Here is a 23,691-nt window from a genome sequence, read left to right as displayed (position 1 = left end):
TCTAAATTAAGCTACTAGTAAATTTCCCGACAGAAAGAATACAAAACCTCTTTTCAATTCCACCGTAAGTCAATTTCATGGCAACCTGAAGCCCTGCAGGTTGCTACCCCTATACAGGGATAGGCCAAGTGGCACAAGCCCTCTGGCCCCTTTTTCACATGTACACCTGACCTCAGTCCTGGGTTGAGAAAGAGGCAGGCCTCCCACTCCTGCTCTGGGTCCCAGTCCACCCTGAGACTCTGGCCCACAGATACACTCTCCTCATTCCCATCCCCATCTACCTTCATACTTCTCTCCACTGGTTCTCACCTTCTATGCCAATAGGTTCAGTCCCCCAGCACCCAACAAGTTCTCAAATACATGGGCTTCAAATTCCTCCCATCTATAGACTTGGAAAGGGAATCTAAACCCTCTTCCTGGCCATCAGGTACTCAGCTGCCACCTGCTCACTCGTTCTTACTCTGTCCCTCTTCCTATAACTTGACAGTCCGGCATCTGCCCATACTGCTTCACAAGGTAGCAGTTAATGGTGCGTGCACTGGAGTCGGGCTGCCTCAGTGAACCTGAATTCTTAAGTACCGCCATGACCAACTTTGGGGCAATTTATTTACTCTCACAGGGTTACTGTGATTTAAGCTTAGCATGTGCCTATCTGTAGGTAAGTGCTTTGGAAAGCACTTGACATATGTAAAGTGTCCAACAAACATTAGTTGGTTGTTCTTATTACAATTATGGAAACCCTCCTAAAAGAGTAAGAATGACAGGCCAGCTGGTGGCGTGGTGGTTAAGTGGCTGGATCCTATGTGGCCAACTGCATGGTTTGGGTCCTGGACCAAGCAGCCTGAGAAACACAGTGGGCACATGTACGTGCATGCCCAAAATCCTGAGAGGAGAATGAAAGAGAAGGGATTATGGAGTGGCCATCCCCCAAGGGGGTGAGGAGGGAAAGTTTTCTCGCCTTTCCCCTCCATGTCTATCTTCAGTGTACATGCCCTATAGCAAAAAAACAGGAAGGCCTGACTGGCCAACCACAGGGCTTCTCTGCATGGCTGGCACTAACCAGTCCTGGCTTCTAAACAGGGCTCCTCACCTGATCTTTACTTGGTCTCTTCCAGACCTCTTCTCCTACAGGCTCCTCCAGCTTTTACTTCTGCCTTCACATTACCTCTCATTCATAAACCCTGAGCTTTCCTGAGGCAGTGCAATCTATAATTTATACCAAGAAAACTTGAAATCCCTTAACTGTAAAATAGAACTCAAAGCACTCCTAACTCGAGCACATTTCCACACCTCTCTCAGTTACCAGGTCAAAATCACAGTTGTATCTTGCACTTCTCCACTTCTCTGACTTCATAGCCAGGTAACCCGCTTCTCACCAATTTGGGTCCCCAGGACTCACTCCTCTCCACTCAGCTGCTGTGCTGGCTCTTCTCCCATCAACCTCGAGTCTCCAACTCCCTTCCCAGATCAAAACCCCAAAGGCTCCATAATTACCCATTTATAGAACTGCAACAGAAGCAATGGCTATTTACTGGGTATCCAACAAATACCAACTACTCTGAGTCTCAATTTCTGGTTTAGTTACGTCAGTGGCTTTTACTCAGGCGTGACCAGAATCACCTGAAGAGACTTTCCAAAATACACAATCCTAAACTCCATCCAGGCCAAGATGACAGAACCATTCTTTCTGAAGAAAGCTCATGCAGACAGATTTTGGAAAAGTTCCCCAGGAATTATGAAGAGTAACCCTAACTAAGACCCACTACATAAGGGCTGAAGTACCTTCCAGCTCTAAGGTTCTACCGTTCTGTAATAATATACCCTGGTCACATACCCTCGACAACACAACCCAAATGGTAAATCCAGGTATTCCCAACATCTTTCTGTGCTACACACCCAACTATCCTGCTTTGTTGTTGTTGTTGATTTGTTGTTTTTTTTTTTGCTATAGGGCACATGCGCTCGCCAGAAAGACAGAGAGAGACAGAGAAATAGAAAGCGAGAAATCGCCCACCGGGGGGATGGCCACGCCACAATCCCCTTTCCTCCATTCTCCTCTCAGGATCTTGGGCACGCACATACCCGGTGTAAGTTTAAGCCACCGGGTCCAGGATGCAAACCGCGGTCAACTACATGGGAGTCCAGTGACATAGCCGTTAAACTAACTGCTGGTCCCTTTTTTTTTTTTTTAAGTGTAGCATTTGTTTTTCTTGACTATTTTTAAAGTGAAATCATTTTTGCTTGTATTTCCTTCAAAAATATAAAGTCTCATAGAAAACCAAACTTATAATCACATTTCAATACCAGTTCATCTAAAAAGTAGGGCTGCTTTAAAAAATGTAGTACAAACTTGTTCTTACTCACTTGACGCTTTAACATGTTTTCTGTACTAAATGTACACTCTTACTTCTTTTAACACCGTTCTTTGTATTAACTATCCTTAAAAGTTACAGGTTCATTTCAGGGTCATAAATACTTATGTTTTTCTCTTCTCACGGGCAGAATGTAACTCAAGTACATCTTAATATTTTTTGGGGAAAAAAAAAAACCTTTCAGGAACCATCGCATTCAGCTCTGACCAAGCGTGCAGTAGGTGTGTAAGCAGTAGAGACGCTTACCATCCGCTTCTAGGCAGTGGAGAACACACAGGAAGCACAGCGCAGTGTGTCCCAGATCCCAAAATGGAGTGAAGAAAAGAGAACGTTATTCCCTTGTTGAATTTTTTCTTAAGAAATTTAAGGTTAACTATAATTAGCTGAAATGTACTGACTTTTCACAATCTAAGAACAATCAATTACTAATCTTTGATTTTATAAATTTCCTAAAAGTCAACATCAAAGTTGACAGGACTGATTTTTAGTAACACAGATACCAAACTCCCAAAGGCTAATATAAAGTGGGACAGGTGACTGGTTTATCTGTGCCTTACCAAATACCTAAAGGCAGGCATACCAGTAGCCTCAGGAACCAAATCTTTTTGACAAATACTTTCTGATCATTTTTGTTCATCGATATAGTGGGTCATTGGAAAAGTCATAACGTATTTTTCTATACTTTTCTATGCAAAAATGTGTCATGACTTTTGTGAAGACCCAAGAGTGGGACAGTTCAACCCTTCCTGTTAATTTCCAAACTTAAACATAACGCCTAAAGACCACTATTTTTATGGCATGTAAGTTAAAGCTCAATAAAGCTCTTTAAATAAATGGATGAGTGAATAACCATTTTACATCGATGACTTAACCATTTTAGCAAACGGCAGCTGAATCATGCATGCTTCTCAGTTTATTTTGCTATGGCAAAGAGGCAAATTCAGAGGTGTTGGTCACAGGTGTCTGCATCCCTGAGCCATCTATGTCAGACCTAGAACACTTGAGAAGACCTGAGAGCAGATGTTTAGCTAGGACAAAACTTTGAATAGCAAATAACTCATATGAAAATGAGAAATGTATAGTTTTAAAATCAGGTGAAGAAAAGTGACTTTAAAAACCTTCAAGCTGCCACACACAGGAAGAGGCTGTGGGGAGAAACCTGATGGTGGCAGCAAATATAGCAAAACACCACTACACGATTCTAGAGGAATGTAGATCAGCAGAATTATGGTTGCAATGGAGACAAACAGATATGGTATTACCCCACCTACAACATCTCTAAATCAAAAATGTAAATGCTGAGAGCTTGAGGGGGGCAAACAGTTCTCTAATGGCAGTCCTTCCAAATGCACTAGAGGATCAAAAAGGACTGTGGCGTCGGAACGTAGTGAGGCGTGCCTAGGTCCTGAGAAATCTGGAAGCCATGCTTCCTCACTCGTGTCACGCATCTACCCAGACACCTAGTCCTCTCAAAGTTAGAAAGCGTTTGGGCTCCTCTACGGACTGGACCCCACAGCTGCTCGTTAGGGCTTCCTGGGCCTGCCCCTCTCAACCCTGGTTGTCCATGCCGAGGCAACACTGGATCTCCTTCCCATACCAGTCACAGGGTCCTAACTGCCACCCTGTCCGCTTTCTAGTTTTTCTCCTTAACCACTCAGTAGGGAAGTAAAGCAGAGACACACCGAGAGATCAGTCAGCTTTACCCTGACCCAAGCCCCGGGAGAGGGCAGGGTAAGAGAGGAACACTAGAGCTGTCCCCTCATGGTGGTCTCTTGTTCCCACGGCTAGCCACGATCTCCAGTGCCTCTGCCTCTCACCACCATGTCTCCATGGAGGAGGAGCCAACCAGAGAACAGCCCTCCAGCACCCAAGGTGGCAGGGTAATACTAACTCCTCTTCAGCTTGACCTCAGCAAAGACAGACACCAGGCATCATATGGCCTCAGAGAAGCCTGCTGTCCACTGCCTGGTAAATGCGGATGTGAGAAAGCAGAGATAATGTACCGGCAAATAACTTCAACAAGGTTTGTGGGGCCTGCCCATGTCCTGGTACGGAAGGTTGTCGGATCCCAGGTGTAGTTCAAGTCCAGGCCCTGGTGGCTTAAAAAACATACCAGGTGTGTGTGTGTGTGTACTTCTCAGATCCTAACAGGATGGAGAAATGGAAGAGGAAGGATTGCAGTGTGACCACACTGAACTGTGGGTTGTTTTCTCCCTCTACCTCTCTTTCTGGTGAGCAAATGCACCCTCTGACAAATTAAGCAAAACAAAACTCTGTTTTTGCTTCAGATTTTCTGTTCAATATGCAACATTGAAGAAGCCTGATACAGAACTGACACTCCACAGTGGTGAATAAACGGACAGAGGACAAGATGGCAAATTTGAAAAAAAAAAAAGGACTAATAATAAAAACTATAGTAGTTAAGAATCTATTGTGCTTTATAAAACAATATTCCCATGGAACTCACTGAGGACCATAACAACCCTCATCTGTGTGTGAAAAAGGGGAAAGCTGAGCTGGGAAGCTGTCCCCCGCTCAGACAGCATCCAACAGAGGGAAGCGACTTTATGTCAAATGGCAGCCAGGCCTTGAAGAAGGCTCTGCTTGGATCCCATAGTGGTCACCAGCCACTCCCACACAGGTTTCTTTTTCTCACTCTCCTCAAAAACCCATACCTTGGGATTAAGAATCATCTCCGATTCTTGCATGCTTAGCCAGTGAGAAACAGGAGAGACCAAGAGTGCACAGAAGAGTTTTAACTGAGTCTCTAAGCTTTTGAATCCAGGTATTATCTGACCCAGGTGTGCTGTAGCATGTCGGCTGTACAGGTGACACGATATTCAAAGGACTGGAGTGACAAAACTACATGCTCATAAGCCAGAAAGTCAACAACAAAGCATGTGCCTAAACCTCAAACTGGCACACACACCACTGCAGTAGTAAGTCCTGATACAGAAAACTGTGGGTTCTCTGCCCACAGTATTAGGCTTACATCCGGAAATACTTAACAAAATTATCAGTTTTCAAAAGTTTTTGCTTTTGAAAAAAAATTCTTAATGTTAAATACAAGCTGTTTGGTAAGGACACTAATGAAAAGCATTTAATTAGCCCTGACCACTTAGCACAATTTACCAAACACGGGAAGAACGATGGTGACAGGCGAGGCAATATGGACAGAGCACCCTTCCTCTCATCCATGGTGCCCCCACAGAGCAAAGCACCACAGCTGAGAGAAAAGCCAGAAAAGAGCCCAAGATTTGGGAAAAGACATTTCGCCTGCTTTAATCTCTGCAACAATCCTAGTCATTCATTTTCACTTCTTACTCAGCAATGAAGACATCTCAGAAGATTAGACAAGAGAACCTGGCCTGCAGATGCACCCTGGGAAGAGAACAGAGTGAGCCAAACAGATAGGAAAAAAGCTGCTGAAGGTCAGAAGCTGGAGAAACTCTCCAGAACCGATACTGACACTACACAGGCAAGCACCTGACAAAACACAACCACAAGGTAAAATCCCCTATGAAAAAGGAAAAGCTAAGACTGGGGGTATGGTTCCATCTAACTGTGTTTTATGTTGACTTCTCAAAAGCATCCTTCTCTTTACTGAAAGTTCCATCTGTTACACTGAAAATAAACACCACCATAAACCTGAGAAAATGTAAACCAGAACTCCCTTCAGCAGAACAGCTTCTCTGTTTGTACTGACACTGGGAGTATGGGGCTGCTTATCCTGAAGCCAGAGTCTGGTACCAGTACTGAGGACAGAACAAGTAATTCTCTGAACAAAATCAGAGATCGTTAGCTGCAAATGAACTGCAAATGGATCTCACAGGTCGTCAGGTACTGGTTAGTCTTATAATAACAAAGTTCCACTCTCTTCTGTGTTCAGTGATGAAGAGCACATAACAGACTTTCTGAATATGGCTACAGGTTCATAATCCCCCCTATGGGAAAAGGCAAAAGGCTCTGTGAGCACTGTTAGGTAGAATGAAATCTCCAAGACCACTGACCTGGTCCTCCTCTTCATCCTCATCCTCTGCCAGACGCTGCCTGCCCACTTCATACAGCCTGCACACGGTGTCCATGTTCAGGGCATCCATGCTGCCTTGATTCTGGAACACAACATCCAGTTCACAGGGAGCAGTTAGTTTTCAGAAGGCCCACACCCATGCTGCAGCTCTGACTGGCACCCATGACCTCGACCCTGTAACTATCAGTTTTTGATACCCCAAATTCCTGAGGTGACTCTGAAAATGTCATACCTAAGGGAAAAACAAAACAGGATGAGGATATGGGCAATGAGGGATGTAAGCACAGGTGAGACCGTCCTTCAATTGGTCTTGCTCTGACAAGAGACACAGACACATCTGAGAAAGGAAGACGTTGAGTCCAAGATAAGGAAACAGGACCCTGCGCCATCTTATAGGGGAATTTTCTTACTAGTCTCCTGCACTGTGTAGCTCCCAAACCTCATCAAATGAGTATGTTATCAATAATCTGCCAAACAGAATGACCGATTCTGGAACACTTACCAGACAAAACTGTCCTAGACCGGAGGTGTAACTCAAAATAGATCCAAGACCTCAGAACAAAACAGCGAAGCCTCTGAAAGCTCCCCTTACCTCAATGACAGCAAGATAGCAGTCTTTGGTGTCTGTACACAGGTCAAAGATGTTCCGTTTCACATCAATGGTTGCTGGAAAATAGAATGTGATTAAGGCGCAGGACTGGACTACTACTATGACCATAAAACCTTATTTCCCTCTAAAGGAATTCAAGGAGATTATTCATAAATTTTCCTATAACTCGTCTCTTTTTCAATAAAGTCTTCCCAGAAACTGAAGGAACTTAAATAAGAAACACCAAAATAGGACAAAATGACCAACATCTGCTCTTTTGTGCTTACCTATAGGTTTGTAATCAGTTGCATTGAACGTTCGGAAGGATGACCCAAAAGGGCTCTTCATCCTCTCTTCCATTAAGTCATCTTCATCATCTGCCTGCAACATAGCTGAGGGGGAGGACACCGTAAGAACCAGAAACATTTCCTATTCACTAGTGCAGAAGTGTTAACAGTCAATCTGCATGTCAGTGAGTTTCCTTGCAAATAACATTCTCTGCATCGAGTAGCTCCTCTTAAAATATCCTCTCCTGAAGAGAACCCTGTAGCTCAGCAGTTAAGGAAAGCTGTTCCCACATGGCCAACTGTGGTTCACATTCCAGCCTCAGTGGCTTGGGAAACATGCCAGGCCCACGTGGGATGGAAGACCAACAACTGAGGTGTAGCCATGCCCCACTGCGGGGTGCTATTCTCTCTGTGAGTGCACATGTCCTCTGGCAGTTAACACAAAACGCATCCTCTCCTGGCATGTCCCACCTCTCGTCCAGCTCCCCAAAAGTCCTACTGCTGAAGCTTACAACACTGCACGTCAACAAATGCAAAGGGTTTTGAGTTCTTAACAATACACTTGAAGAATTACTGGATACAGTTTTCTTCAATATTTACTTCTGAGTTTTCTTCTCCCCCACCCCCACCCTGTTCTTTCTTTAAATTTTGCTAGAGGGCATGTACATTCCCCAGGGAGAGAGAAATAGGAGAAGTGAGAAAGCACCCCCCCATGGGGGATACTCATGCCACAATCCCTTTTCCAGGATTTTGGGCACACATGTACCCGATGTGTCGATGCCAGTCCAGGACCCAAACCATGCAGTTGATCATGTGGGATCCAGCCACCTTAACCACCATGCTACAAGCTGTCCCTGCCTTTCACTCTAAATCAACATTTTTACCTTCTTTTGTCACTATCATTTTATCATCTATGTTACAACTTTCAAATGCTTTCCAGCTCAAACATGAGAGCTATGGGACCAGCAGTTAGTGTAATGACTATGTCGCTGGACTTCCATGTAGTCGACCGTGGTTTGAGCCCTGGACCCGGTGGCTTAAACTCATGCTGGACGTGCGTGCGTGCATGCCCAAGATCCCGAGAGGAGAAAGGATTGTGGCGTGCCCATCCCCCCCGTGGAGGGTGATTTCTCGCTTTTTGTCTCTCTCTGTCTTTCTGGCGAGCGCATGCGTGCTATAGCAAAAAAATAAAAATAAAAATAAAAAACAGAAGAGAGAGATATTTCCAAAAAAGAAGTGAGGGGGGCTAAGTAGGGGGAAGAGAATGATGACATAACGGAAGAGACACAGACACATCTGAGAAAGGAAGACGTTGAGTCCAAGATAAGGAAACAGGACCCTGCGCCATCTTATAGGGGAATTTTCTTACTAGTCTCCTGCACTGTGTAGCTCCCAAACCTCATCAAATGAGTATGTTATCAATAATCTGCCAAACAGAATGACCGATTCTGGAACACTTACCAGACAAAACTGTCCTAGACCGGAGGTGTAACTCAAAATAGATCCAAGACCTCAGAACAAAACAGCGAAGCCTCTGAAAGCTCCCCTTACCTCAATGACAGCAAGATAGCAGTCTTTGGTGTCTGTACACAGGTCAAAGATGTTCCGTTTCACATCAATGGTTGCTGGAAAATAGAATGTGATTAAGGCGCAGGACTGGACTACTACTATGACCATAAAACCTTATTTCCCTCTAAAGGAATTCAAGGAGATTATTCATAAATTTTCCTATAACTCGTCTCTTTTTCAATAAAGTCTTCCCAGAAACTGAAGGAACTTAAATAAGAAACACCAAAATAGGACAAAATGACCAACATCTGCTCTTTTGTGCTTACCTATAGGTTTGTAATCAGTTGCATTGAACGTTCGGAAGGATGACCCAAAAGGGCTCTTCATCCTCTCTTCCATTAAGTCATCTTCATCATCTGCCTGCAACATAGCTGAGGGGGAGGACACCGTAAGAACCAGAAACATTTCCTATTCACTAGTGCAGAAGTGTTAACAGTCAATCTGCATGTCAGTGAGTTTCCTTGCAAATAACATTCTCTGCATCGAGTAGCTCCTCTTAAAATATCCTCTCCTGAAGAGAACCCTGTAGCTCAGCAGTTAAGGAAAGCTGTTCCCACATGGCCAACTGTGGTTCACATTCCAGCCTCAGTGGCTTGGGAAACATGCCAGGCCCACGTGGGATGGAAGACCAACAACTGAGGTGTAGCCATGCCCCACTGCGGGGTGCTATTCTCTCTGTGAGTGCACATGTCCTCTGGCAGTTAACACAAAACGCATCCTCTCCTGGCATGTCCCACCTCTCGTCCAGCTCCCCAAAAGTCCTACTGCTGAAGCTTACAACACTGCACGTCAACAAATGCAAAGGGTTTTGAGTTCTTAACAATACACTTGAAGAATTACTGGATACAGTTTTCTTCAATATTTACTTCTGAGTTTTCTTCTCCCCCACCCCCACCCTGTTCTTTCTTTAAATTTTGCTAGAGGGCATGTACATTCCCCAGGGAGAGAGAAATAGGAGAAGTGAGAAAGCACCCCCCCATGGGGGATACTCATGCCACAATCCCTTTTCCAGGATTTTGGGCACACATGTACCCGATGTGTCGATGCCAGTCCAGGACCCAAACCATGCAGTTGATCATGTGGGATCCAGCCACCTTAACCACCATGCTACAAGCTGTCCCTGCCTTTCACTCTAAATCAACATTTTTACCTTCTTTTGTCACTATCATTTTATCATCTATGTTACAACTTTCAAATGCTTTCCAGCTCAAACATGAGAGCTATGGGACCAGCAGTTAGTGTAATGACTATGTCGCTGGACTTCCATGTAGTCGACCGTGGTTTGAGCCCTGGACCCGGTGGCTTAAACTCATGCTGGACGTGCGTGCGTGCATGCCCAAGATCCCGAGAGGAGAAAGGATTGTGGCGTGCCCATCCCCCCCGTGGAGGGTGATTTCTCGCTTTTTGTCTCTCTCTGTCTTTCTGGCGAGCGCATGCGTGCTATAGCAAAAAAATAAAAATAAAAATAAAAAACAGAAGAGAGAGATATTTCCAAAAAAGAAGTGAGGGGGGCTAAGTAGGGGGAAGAGAATGATGACATAACGGAAAAGTTTATACCTCCATACATCACAGTCCCCGTGTGGTTGAACACTACACGGCACTGATCCAGAGCAGGGACAGTATGTAACAGATGGAAAGTTCGAAGGTCCCACTGGGAGGGGAGTCAAGGAAAACTATTTTACACAAAAATTTTTATTTAACCTCACAGGAGAAATTCTGAAATATCACTTTCTTCTTCTGTCAGGTATCACTATTTTAAAAGTCAATGAGATCAAACTGAAACAAACACATGCAGAATTTGTATTACTGAATACTGTCCCTGCAAACACTCTATGGTACCGTCACAGCCAAGAGCGCTATGTGAGCTCCCTGCCTTCCAATAATAGGATTTCATTTCCCTCTGATGTCCAGCCACTGATTTCTACAAAGTAAAACTGATTTCTGCAGAGTAAAAGTAAAATCTCTCGGTAAAATAAAAGTTTAGTTTAATACTGAAGAACTGGGAGGCAGGAATCTGGTCACTCTTCCAACTACATAGGAAACATGCCAGCGAGTCATTGGCCGTTATCCACACCAACAGCAGTCCATTGGAGATTCGCTAACAAAGAGCAGGCCCCACATCATTACCAGCTGGGTACTTTAACCAGGTACTGGTGGAAAGAAAAAAATAAATCATTTCTGCAGCACAAATCAGGTAACAAGCGGAAAGTGTGACTGTGCAAAGGATACGATCTCAGTATTAATGATGACCTCCAGCCCGTTTGGATGGAAAACACCACTGATGTTCATGTTGAACTTGTCAAACTTGTGGATGGCCTGTGCAGAGCGGACATCCCAGAGGACGCCATCATTTAAGACAAGATCATCTGTAGGATTAAAGGTGGCACAATTCCTCTTGTAGTTGTTGGCAAGATCTGGGTTAAACAGAGTCAACAGCTTGTTGCCAGTCTGAATATCATAAATCTTTAGAGAAGAAGGGGTGGGGAAGAGAAAAATCAGACCAATCCATTCACTGACAAATTTAAAGAGAAACTAAAATATCTATCCTGTGCTTTCCAAATCCCCTCAAAATTACAAAAGCCCTAATACAGTAAAATACAATTAACTGGGAAGCAGAGAGACCACACCCATCCAAGCAAAGTTTAAGAGCTTTGGTTCTCATTCAAAGTTTGAAAAACCCTTCCCACAAGAAAGAAAATGAGAAATGAAACTGCATCAGGGATAAGAAAACCATCTTCTTCTGCTCCCCTTTTCAATAAACAAAAAAAGTTACTAAGATTAAAACTGAGAAATTCTCCACATAAGCCAATCAATACTCCTGAAAAACCTTTTTTGGGAAGGCATCAATAAAATACCCTTTTCTCCTTAAACTCTCCCAATGGATATTTTTTTTAGCCCATCAAAATGAAAGCTTCCCAAGCCTACAACATGCAACCTATACTAAAATGGGATCTTTCCTATCAGCTCGTAAACAGGCTATATTTCCAATCTTGAAGAATAACTTCCTTTCACATAGGAATAAGGAGACACCACAGGAAACAACCAAACAAATCAATGAGACAGGACAACTAGCCTGATCACTTCAAAAGTCAATTTCATAAGAACTGGAGAAGTGGTTCTTGGCTTCAAGACATGAGTAAGACGTAAGACCAAAGGCAATACATGAATCGTGTGTGATGATATAAAATCTTTCACACTGCAATAAAACTCAGAGTGAAAATGTCACATTTGCAACTTACTTTTATATGATTCAAAACCCCACACATTTATAGAGAAAGCAAACAGCAAAATATTAAACTGATGACTCTAGGTGAGTAACCACATGTACTCTTTTTCCAATTTTTCTCTATGATTCAACATTTCCAAATGAGAAGTTGGGGAGAAAACCCTTTTACCATCCCATATCCTCCTCTACTTTTCTGCTTCATTTTTCAGCAAAACACTTCAAGAGAACTACCTACACATTTCTGCATCTGTTTCTTTCCTGTTTTCTTATGAACCCATTCGGATCAGGTTTTTGCCCCACCTGCATGTACAATGGCTTCTTAACACGGTCACCCCATAACCTTCATGCTGTTAAATCAAAGGTCACCTTTCAGTTCTCGTCTCATCAACTCACCCCCAGTTTCTGACCCAAGTGATCCATCCCCTTCCGTGAAACCCAGTCTCCTCTGGCTTCTCAGGCATCTCATTTTCCTGGGGTCTCCTTCTGCCTTACTGGCCACTTCTCTTTGGTGTCCCTGCCCAAGTTCCTCCTCGTTGGGCAGTTTCTAGATACTGGCACATGCCAGGGCTCATCACTTCTCTAGCCCCCTTGATCGCATCCAGAGTCATTCTAAACACTATCCATAATGTGCACAACTCCCAGCTTTCTATCTCATCCCAGACCTCTCTCCTGAACTCTCAAATTTTGTATTAAACCCTCTCTTCCCTATTTGGATATTTAACAGAATCTCAAACTTCCTGGGTCTAAATCCCCATAATCACTGCCCACACATCCTCGCTGCCTCCGCCATGTCTACCTGTGCCCAGCTCCATTACTTCTCTCACATCGGCTTGTACACCACCCTCCCTAGGAGGTCTGCTACTGGCTCTCTCTCAGAAATGAGTCACACTTCAGGAGTTTTCTATCCAATCATGTGTCCTCTGTTCACCCTCCAGTGTCTTCATCTCACTCTGCAGAGGGTGAAGATCCTAAGTACCATCTGCAAGAAGCTAGAGAAAATGGCTCCCTCACGGACCTTAACTCTTACCCATTCTTCTCCCTCCCACCTCCGAAGCAAGGGCTTTTTCCTTGCCATTTCCTCTACCTTAACACACTTTCCTCCAGACTTGTGTGTGAGCGTCCCATTTCCTTCATGGCTCAGTTTAAATATTACCCCAACCAGTGATGCCGATACTCTAGATAAAACAGAAGCCCCCAACAGCAAACATTTCCTACATCTTACTCTGCTTTTTCTCTGCAGCACTGACCTCCTAACATACCATCTATGTGTTTACTTATCATCTCCCCAATAGGCCTCCATAAAAGCAGATACTTTATTTCATCTGAAACTCGGTAAGAGCTCAAAAGTGTCTGCTGTGCTAATGGAAACTTTCTCAAATTGCCAGATTAAGTGCATGTTCAGCCCTCCCACATATTCCCAAATAACTGAGAACTACTCTACCGCACTTCTAGATTTGTACTGGAAGAAATATCACTGAAATCTAGATGCTCACTATAGATTTAAATCCTCACATTCAGTCCAGGAGATTTCAGTATGAACATAAAGGAGTAACTGGCTCAAAAGCAGAGGCTTCTTAATTACTTACATGGGCAATGTCTCCTTTTGTACCTATGACCCGGTCCTGTGAGTGCTTACTGAACTCAACATAGTGATCTTCTGTGAAGGAATGCCTGCAGACAGATGACAGATTACTGAAATGATAGGTCTTGAGGACATATCCTTCAACCAACTCAAAAATCAAAGTGATCCTAAACTTCTTGCACAACCATATTTCCTTAAAGAGCCTCGGCTCCCAAAACCATTGTACACGTGGATTACAAAGAAAATCCCCTCCATGGGTTTGTCCAGGCAGATCCAAAACAGTTCATGGAATTCCTTGGCTAAAGTGGTGACTATCAGGGCACATATGCTTTTTAAACACCCCAGCAATGTCATATGTGAACATGAAAAAATACACAGAGGTGCCATTTGGGGTTAGCAAGAGTCTGCTGTATAATGGGAATGTACATACTTTGTAAGAAAATCTAAGAATTCAGAAAAATAAAATCTTGTTAAACATGAGTCTCAAATGAGGAAAGACAGCTAGCAATAACTCACAGTATTCCTCTCTTCCTAAAAGGCTTCCAGTCTAAGAGGCAGATAAAGGGGGATATAAATTAGATAAATGAAACACAAAGAGGTGAGGTAGCCAAAGCAGATACCTACTTCATATCAAATACTGATTTCATTCCCCAAAGTGCAGACAGAGGCTGGCTCCAAGTCGCAGATGTCAGCAACAAGGACCCATCCTGAAAGCAAAAAGACCAAAGCAGGTAACTGTGTATTTATGTGCACGCAGATGTCACTATTTGCCATTAGCATTTAAAAATACATGCATAAAACCACTATGCATTAAAGAAAAACAGGAAAATTCCAAGGAAGCAAAAAATGGCAAGAAGCCACTAGGATTTAAATGCATATACCTATAATATGCTAATTTAATATTTAATATTCTAACTAAAAGAATATAAAATATTCCTGAACTAGTAACAAGGATATGATAGTTACAAGGGAAGGGGGGGAAATATGCAGAAGTGTCCTATCTCTCTTCTTAATACCTGGCCATATTCCTCACTCTCCACCCAAAATATGAGTCAACCTCAACTGGACATTCTAGTTGAAACTCTTTTCAAAAAGAGAGCCCAAAAAGCTTTCCATAGGGCCAGCCAGAAGTATGATGGTTAGATACCACATGGCCAACTACATGGTTCAAATCCCAAACCTGGCAGCTTGAAAACCATGCTAGGCATGTGTGCATGCATACCCAAAATCCCAAGAGATGAATGGAGAAGAAGGGATTGTAGTATGGTCATGCCCCCTGGGGAGTACTTTCTCACTGTCCATCTCTCTCTCTCTGTCTCCAGCGAGTATACATACCATATAATAAAGTTAAAAAAAAAGCAAGCTGGACCAGCAGTTAGCATAATGGCTATGTTGTTGGACTCCCACGTAGTCGACCACGGTTCGAGTCCCGGACCCGGTGGCTTAAACTCATGCCAGGTGTGTGTGCATGTATGCCCAACATCCTGAGAGGAGAATGGAGGAGAGGGGACTGCAGCGTGGTCATCCCCCCTGGGGGGTGATTTCTCACTTTCTGTCTCTATGTCTCTGTCTGGCGAGTGCACGCGGCCTATAGCAAAAACCTCTCCAAAAAAAAAAAAAAAAAAACTCACGCCAGGTGCGTGGGTGCCCAAGATCCCGAGAGGAGAACGGAGAAGGGATTGCGGCGTGGCCATCCCCCCTGGGGGGTGATTTCTCACTTTCTGTCTCTATGTCTCTGTCTGGCGAGTGCACGCGGCCTATAGCAAAAACCTCTCCAAAAAAAAAGCAAGCAAGCAAGCAAGCACTTTCTTTACTCTCATTCACCAACCCATCTCAGAAAACTGATTAAAAGCTTCCTATGGGAGACCAGCAGATGGTGTAATGGTTAGTTGCTGGACTCCCACGTAATCAACCGTGGTTTGAGTCCCAGATGTGGCAGCTTAAAACTTATGCCAGACGCACATGCAGGCACACCCAAGATCTCGTGCATATCCAAGGTCCTGGGAGGAGATTGCAGCATGGCCATCCCCCTGAGGGGTGATTTCTTGCTTTCTGTCTCTTTCTGGTAAGCACACATGCTCTATAGCAAAAATCTCTCTTTAGAAAAAATTAAAATAAAAAAGCTCCAGGGTTGGCAGGTGGCACGGTGGTTAAGAGTGCTAGATTCCCACATGGTTGACCTCGGTTTGAGTCCTGGACCTGGCAGCTTGCTTTCTCACTATCCCTCTCTCTTTCTCTCTGTCTCCCTCTGGTCAAATTTTTAAAAAATGATTAACAAATGAAATTAAATATATATATATTATATATATATTTAATTCCATTTGTTTATTTTTTTTAGTTTGACCAGAGACAGAGGGTGAGAATGAGAGAAAGAGGAAGTGAGAAAGCAAGTCACCAGATTCAGGACTCGAACCCTGGTCAGCCATGTGGGAGTGTCCAGCACCTTAACCACCATGCCACCTGCTGGTCCCAAATAAATATGTTTTTTAAAAAAAGCTTCCTATGGGGCTGGCCCCATGCCCTGGTAGTTAAGGGAACCAGGACCCATGTGGTTAACCATATAGTTCAAATCCTAAACCCAGTAGCTTGAAACACATGCCAGCATGTGTGGGTATGACTGCCCAAAATCCCAACTAATGAAAAACTGAAGAAGGGACTGCAGCATGACCATGCCTCATTGGAGCATGCTTTCTCCTTTTCCCCCTGTCTGTCAGTTTCTCTCTGGCTACATGCCCCTTCCAGCAAAATAAAAAAAAAAAACTCCCTAGACAGGTGCTTTTACCCGGGAAGGTTCAAGATGCGTGATAGCTGAGTTGTGACAGTTGTAGCTGGCCTCTTCCTGTCCACTGAACACATTGTAGAGCTTCAGCTGCCCAGTGCAGGTGCCAAGCATCAGGAACCGCTCCCGTGCTGAGAAAGCACAGCAGGTGAAGCCACTCTCATCTTCATTGGCTTCCCGAAACACTGAAATGGGACGAAATCTAAGTGAAAGAGAGAGAGAGAGAATCAGAGACAAAGAATGTCAGGGACCCAGGAAAGGCAAACTTTGCTGGAAGAATGAAAGAAAAATCACAGACCTTTTGTTTCAAATGTCTTCCAAACTACTGGTTAGCTTCAGTGATTCATTTTCATTTTAAATGAGAACAGGATCTCCACTTAAAAACTTAAGCAACAAAAATCCCCATGTTTAAAATCTGTGATCCCGGGAGCAGCAGATGGTGTAACGGTTACATTGCTGGACTCCTACGTAGTCAACCATGGTTCAAGTCCCAGACCCAGTGCTTTAAAACTCCTTCTGGGTACGTGTGTGTACATGCCCAAAATCCCAAGAGGCGAATGGAGAAGGGATTGTGGTGTGGCCATCACCCCCGCCCTAGGGGGAGAGTGATTTCACTTTCTGTCTCTCTGGTGAGCACACACATACTACTATAGTAAAAATCTCTCAAAACAAACAAACAAAACCTGTGATCCCTTGGGACTGGCAGATGGCATAATGGTTAGGGCACTGGACTCCACATGGCTGATTGTGGTTTGAGTACTGGACCTGGCAGCTCTCTCTCCCTCACTCTGTCCCTCTCTGGTCAAATTAAATACATAAATTCAAATAAAATAATTCTAAAATGGAAAAAAAATTAAAAACAAACAAACAAACCTGTTATCCCAAGACCTTTATGTAAGATATGTAAAGAATCGGGGTCAGCAAGTTAAGGCAGCTGGATCCCACATAATTGCCTAAGTGGTTTCAGTCCCAGATCCAGCAGCTTGAAAAAAACATTGGCACATGTGTGTGAATGCCCAAAATCCCAACAGGAGAATGGAGAAGGGACTGCAGTGTCCCCCTGAGGGATCATTTCTCACTTTTCTTCTCTCTCTGTCTCTTTTTGGTAACTTCGTGCCATAAACAAAAACAAAAAAAAAAAAAAAAAAAAAAAGAAAAAACAGAATGAGAGGCACTTGGACAAGCACGAAAATAAGTTTGGGAGACTGGTTACAAACAGTATGTTGTGTAAGTTCTTAAAAACAGAAACCAGCAGTTGGCATAATGGCTACATCACTGGACTCCCATGCAGTCGACTGCAGTTTGAGTCCCAGACCCAGTTGCTTAAACTTGCACCAGACGCATGTGCGTGTGTACCCAAGATCCCAAGAGGAGAATGGAGGACAAGGAATTGTGGCATGGCCATCTCCATGGAGGGAATGATTTCTTGCTTTCTGTCTCTCTGTCTCTCTCTGTCTTTCTGGAGAGCACACGCGCCCTATAGCAAAAACCTCTCAAAAAAAAAAATATATATATATGAGCTGTTAATGTAAAATAAACTAAAAAAAAAAAACACATGAGCAGTGAACAGAATATCCTATCAGAGCACTGCCAAGAATCACACAAAGAACCATGTTTGAAAAAAATGTGGCAATTACGTTGTTTATATGTTACACAGAGTGACAATTAGTGGTGTTTCAGGTCAAAAATTGGTTTCCTGGACCAATCACTCTCTGTGACTCTGCCCACTTTGGTTTAAACACAAGCATCATTCAGATTCCCAGGAAGTTAAGGGGCCTCTCCTTACCTGCTAAAGATAAGGTGCCTATCAAAGCATCCGCCATCCACCCCTCCGTACTTTGGGAACGATGCCCTGCGGTTTAGCCTTGAGGTAAAGTTTATGGGCGCCTGCCGCCTCTGTTTTGGCTCAGGACATTGGTGAGGAGTAAAGAGAGAGAAAGGTGGGCAGGTAGCAACCGGGTTTTTGCAGCGAGCATGCTGCTCTCTAAGATATTCTGTGATGATACTGTCCAGCGTAGGTGGGGAAGGAAGGTGTCTGTCCAACTGCTTTTTTATGGCCGGGCTCTGGCTATAGGCACCATGGTCCGACTTCTGCCGCAGCACTCTGATTTTCCTGCCATTGCAGGGTGACGGCCTCTCTCTGATAAAACTGATCCTACCAATCAAAGGGGAGTTGCCTGCATAAGATGGGCCAGGCAGGGTTAGTGAGCCCTGGGGTGGCCGTGGCTGAGGATGGGCAGGGGGGGCAGAAGGGGCAGAGGCACCCACAGCAGCATGGCTGCCCAGTCGAGTTGGAATGCCGTTGGCAATACGCGGGGTTCGGGGAAGAGACACAGGAGATGCAGCAGTGGCAACTGGGGTGAAGGCAGAGGAATGGGAGGCAGCAGTCATGGGTAGGTCAGCCTCTTTTGTCAGTACAGTCGCCGTCTCTCCAAGCCCTTTAGAAATGAGATGGTTTCGTATCAACAGAAGCAGCTCTTTCTCAGGGAAGGAGATCCTTGACTGTGCGACAACATCTGCTTTCTGCAGTCGTGCCAGGGACACGTCGGTGCCAATGAGGAGTGGCTTTCCGGACACCCGCTCGATGAGCTCAGCAGCGTACTTGCAGAACTTGACATGGTCACTGCGCTTGTCCTGCAGCACCGGCTCTTTCATCAGCTGCTGGATCTGGCAGCTGCTGAAGAGGGGCAGTTTGCTGATGATCTGCCGCACGGTGCTGCTGCGAGATAGGCCCACCAGGGCCTTGCATGCCAGGGCCCGGATCTGGTCGGCATCTGTGATGGGCATCTTGACAGATAGCAAGGACAGGAGCACCTTGATGCCATTGTTGGACTGGACCACATTCCACATCTTGGCCAGGGTGTGCTCACTGCTTTTGGGCGTCTGAGGCAGTTTTCTCCGAGGCGTTCCCGAGATAAATTTGCCAATACTAGAAATTCGGTTATCTGGGCCACATACACAATTGATGATAATCTGAAGTGCTGACTTCTGAATTTCAGCATCATGGATAAAGAACTCACCCTCAGCCACTCCCAAAATAATGCTGATACCTATGGAGGAAAAAAAATTGTGTAATTCTTCCTAAAACTAGTGGCTAACTTTAAAAAGAGTTATTCCAGAGTGAAAACTTGGAGTTCTATTCATTTTGTTCTATTAAAAACAAAACAAACAGACAGACTTCTTCCATGAGCCAAGAGAGCACACCCAACAGAGTTCTAGAGCCATGGTCTGCTCCCACCCTCAACAAGCCTGGGATCATGGGCACACGTGTGCCCAACAGATGGAGGAAGTCTCCAGACACAACCTCAGAACTGTCCAAGTGGGCCAGCACTGGGGCCTGCTGGTTAAGGCCAACCATGCAGTTTGAATCCAGGACAGAGTGGTTTGAGAAACACACCAGGCATAAGTGCCCGAATTCCTAAAAGGAGGGAGAGATAAAAGAGAAGGGATTGTGGTGTCACCATTCCCCATGGGAGGATATTTTCGCCTCTCTCTCTCTGGTGAGTGCAAGTGACCTCTAGCCAAAAAGAAAAAAAAAAAAAAAAAAAAAAAAAAAAAAAAAAAAAAAAAAAAAAAAGTACCAGCAGCCCCATAATGGAGCCTTTGGACTTTGTGCAAGGGAGGCAAGATCCTACATGGCTGACCAAGGGTTGAAATCCCAGCCCTGGTGGCTTTAAAGATACACTGGGGACATACAACACATGCCCAGGACTCTGACAGGATGAAGAAGTGAAGGAAGGGGGCTACAGCATGACCATGCCCCACTGGAGGGGAAGGTCTCTCTCTCTCTCACATACACACATGCACACACACACACGTGTGTTTGCTCATACTCTCTGGCATAAAAAATAAAAAGCACAAGAAATTGTTTGTACAATTAGTTCTCTATAATGTATTTTTTCTTTTCAACTTGCCAGAAGGTTCATGCCCTTACCAGAGACAGAGAGAGGGGAAGAGGGAGAAAGAATCCCCTAGTGGGGGCATGGTCAAGCCATGACAAAGGGCCATTCATACCACCTCCCATGCTCACCTGAGCAGCTTCCTCATCAGCCCTGGTCTAAATAAAGTACATCACCAAATAAAGCCTGTTTTCCTTCTTGGGAGTATATGACAGTTTCTATCTATTTTGAGCTGCCTGCCAATTACTGGATTTTTTTAAGTGTTCAAGTACAAAGTTGTTCAAGTTTTTTACTGTCTCCTCAACTAATTTTCCCCCATAAATACCGTTTTTAATATGAGACTGCAGAGGGACCAGCAGATGGCAGAACAGTTACGTCAGTAGACTCCCATGGAGTCAACTGCAGTTTGAGTTCCAGACCTAGCGACTTAAAACTCACGCCGGGCATGCGTGCCCAAGATCCCAAAAGGAGAATGGAGGAGAAAGGATTGCGGTGTGGCTATCCCACCCCCGGAGGATGATTTCATGCTTTCTATCTCTCTCTGTCTCTCCAGCAAGTGCACATGCTCTATAGCAGAAGTCTATTAAAAACAAACAAACAAAAAAACAAATATGAGACTAAAGAGTATACAGTTTCTAGAAATGCATATGTACCATTACAGCAGAAATGCCTGAACCACTCAGAAACCCTGAGTTTACGGGCTCAACTCCCTGGTGTGAAACTGTATGGCACTACTTCCAGGGGCGCACAAGGAGCGCTCTACCACCTTCTGTCCTAACACACCCAAGTCAGGTCAGGTTTGTACCACAACTCCCAAAACAGCAGAGGAAAACAAATCCAGACCAGGCGACAAGAAATTAAAGGCAAGGGGAACCAGCAGTTAGCGTAATGGCTATGTCGCTGGACTCCCACGTAGTCGACCGCGGTTCGCGTCCCGGACCCGGTGGCTTAAAACTCACGCCGGGCACGTGTGTGTGCGTGCCCAAGATCCTCAGAGGAGAATGGAGGAGAAAGGATTGCAGCGTGTCCATCCCCTCTGGGGGGGGATTTCTCGCTTTCTGTCTCTATGTCTCTGTCTGGCGAGCACACGCGCCCTATAGGGAAAAAACCTCTCAAAAAAAAAAAAAAAACAAAGAAAAAAAGAAAAGAAAAAGAAATTAAAGGCAAGGTGCAGCTTACCTACAGTGGAGACGGTGGAGCCCGCCTCATCCAGCACGTCCACTGACTCTGCCAACTGGAGCTGAATCTTTGGCACCACAGTGAGAATTGCCAGGACATCCAAAGCAAAGCGCACGGTGTCATTCCTGGACAGGAAAAAGAATTAGTCAAAGGGAAGCTGAGAGACAATCAGAAGAAATAGTAACAGCTAAGAGAGAAGGAGAAAGACAACAGATCAGAGCCACTACCTGTGTGGCTCTATCCCTAGAAGATTTACGAGTCACCAAGACACTGATTCCAAATAACACAGGGATAAAATTTTTACCTATCAAACTGCCAAGATTAAAAACCAAGAACTATCCTAGTAAGGATGTATAAAGACAAATGTTCTAAAACTTTTGGTAGGAGTAGAAATTAGGACACTTTCTAAAAAGCAATCCAAAAACATAAAACAATGTTTCTAAGATGTTCATAACCTTCAGCTCAGGAGTTTTACCTCGAGCAGTGTGCCCCAAGGGGATAGCAGAAAGCACAACACTTATGTATTACATGCCCATTATCACATCCTTTCAAATGGCAGAAGAATTAGAGAACCGCACATGGGTAAGAGTAATACACGCATTAAGTTGTAGTACACTCAAGTGTCTCATACAGTACAGAAAGTACTCTGCAGTTACTGATAATCTTTTTCAGAGAACTCTAAAGGGTTCTCTGAAAGGGATAAGCTCAAATCACAACACTAATGAAATAAAGAAAATAAGGTATAAATTTCAAAATCTAGGCCAGCCTTGTGGCACATCCTGCTAAGACTGTGCTCTGCAGAACAGAACCACAGAGAGGCCCAGGTTTGATTCCCAGTCCAAGCTCAAGGCCAGGGTGGTGGCAAGTACCTGCAGACATGGCTGGGAAGGTGAAGCAGCAGGAGCACAATATTGCAAGTCCCTGTTGCTTTATTCATTTACTTACTTTTTAGTTTTGCTATAGTGCATGTGAGTTTGCCTGAGATAGAAATGCAGAGAGAGGAAACGTGGGAAATCTCCCCCAAGGGGTGATGGCCACAACACCTGCTGGTCCCTAAAATAAACTTTTTTAAAATTTTTTAATTTTTAATTCTCTAAAAGAGCAGTTCTTGGGACCAGCAGTTGGCATAATGGCTATGTTGCTGGACTCCCATGTAGTTAACTACGGTTCGAGTCCTGGACCCGGTGGCTTAAACTCACACTGGGCACGTGTGCGTGTGTGCCCAAGATCCCAAGAGGACAATGGAGGAGAAGGGATTGCGGCGTAGCTATACCCCCTGGGGAGGGGTGAGTTCTTGTTTTCTGTCTTTGTCTCTCTCTTTCTGGTGAGCGCACGCACCCTATAGCAAAAACCTCCCCCGCACCCCCCCAAAAAGAGCAGTTCTCAAGCTATGATCAGGGGACCCCAAGGCAGTCTCTAAGGCCCTTTAAGAGGATCCGGTAAAGTCACAGCTATTTGCACAATTATACTAAGATGTCATATTTCTTTCTCACTCTCGTTCTCTAAGTGCAGAGTGAAGTTTTCTAAAGGCTATGTGATGTGTGATGTCACAAAAGACTGAATAAAGAAGGTATGAAATACTTAACCAGACATTTTTTAAATCTTGCTAAAATTGGGACCAGCAGATGGTGTAATGGTTATGTTGCTGGACTTCTACATAGTCTACCACGGTTCAAGTCCCAGAACCTGGTGGCTTAAAACTCGCAGCAGGCACGTGCGAGTGCACGCCCAAAATCCTAAGAGGAGAATGGAGAAGGGATTGAGGTGTGGCTACCCTCCAGGGGGTGATCTATTTTCTGTCTGTCCCTCTTTCTGTCTCTGGAAAGTGCCTGGATCTTATATAGCAAAACTCTCGCATGCATTCATGCATGCATGCATGCATGCATGCATAAATAAATAAATAAATAAATAAATCTTGCTAAAATCATCTGGATTTACTTTAGAATTTTTTTTCTTTTTCTTTCTTTCTTCTTTTTTTTTGAAGTAGAGGAAAGTACAACTTTATTGATATGTGAAAAACAAGGAAAGTAGGTATCTAACACTGAAAAGGATCAGTTTCCTCAAGGAATTCCAAGCATGTATTTTTTTTTCTTTAAATTTTGGTATGCCCAGCTTCTGGAATGCCTTATGTCCGCTGTTACCTGCATGCCCTACACAGGAATAGAAATTAGGTGATGTG

At 44.3% G+C, this 23,691-nt stretch overlaps 1 protein-coding gene across 6 annotated transcripts in view; it reads right to left on the bottom strand.

Moving 5' to 3' along the window:
- DCAF1 (DDB1 and CUL4 associated factor 1) overlaps nucleotides 1-23,691 on the bottom strand; it is a 93,835-nt gene that overhangs the window by 9,350 nt on the left and 60,794 nt on the right. For 3 of the 6 annotated variants that reach the window (XM_006169356.3, XM_006169359.3, XM_006169361.3), the window contains 11 exons: nucleotides 21,513-21,637; nucleotides 18,221-19,484; nucleotides 16,438-16,636; nucleotides 14,280-14,362; nucleotides 13,660-13,744; nucleotides 11,077-11,310; nucleotides 10,405-10,498; nucleotides 9,114-9,218; nucleotides 8,830-8,903; nucleotides 6,383-6,484; nucleotides 2,619-2,627 (listed from right to left, as the gene is read on the bottom strand). In XM_006169356.3, the coding sequence (XP_006169418.1) occupies nucleotides 2,619-2,627; nucleotides 6,383-6,484; nucleotides 8,830-8,903; nucleotides 9,114-9,218; nucleotides 10,405-10,498; nucleotides 11,077-11,310; nucleotides 13,660-13,744; nucleotides 14,280-14,362; nucleotides 16,438-16,636; nucleotides 18,221-19,484; nucleotides 21,513-21,637 (2,374 nt within the window). The remainder of the gene's footprint in view (nucleotides 1-2,618; nucleotides 2,628-6,382; nucleotides 6,485-8,829; nucleotides 8,904-9,113; nucleotides 9,219-10,404; nucleotides 10,499-11,076; nucleotides 11,311-13,659; nucleotides 13,745-14,279; nucleotides 14,363-16,437; nucleotides 16,637-18,220; nucleotides 19,485-21,512; nucleotides 21,638-23,691) is intronic. The other 3 variants (XM_006169358.3, XM_027768606.1, XM_006169357.3) reach the window with 2 other exon arrangements.

The sequence above is a fragment of the Tupaia chinensis genome, unplaced genomic scaffold (genome assembly GCF_000334495.1).
Source record: "Tupaia chinensis unplaced genomic scaffold, TupChi_1.0 Scaffold147003_1, whole genome shotgun sequence".
In the NCBI taxonomy this organism is placed as follows: Eukaryota; Metazoa; Chordata; class Mammalia; order Scandentia; family Tupaiidae; genus Tupaia; species Tupaia belangeri.
Note: the sequence above shows the minus strand (reverse complement) of the source record. Positions and strands in the feature narration are given on the sequence as shown.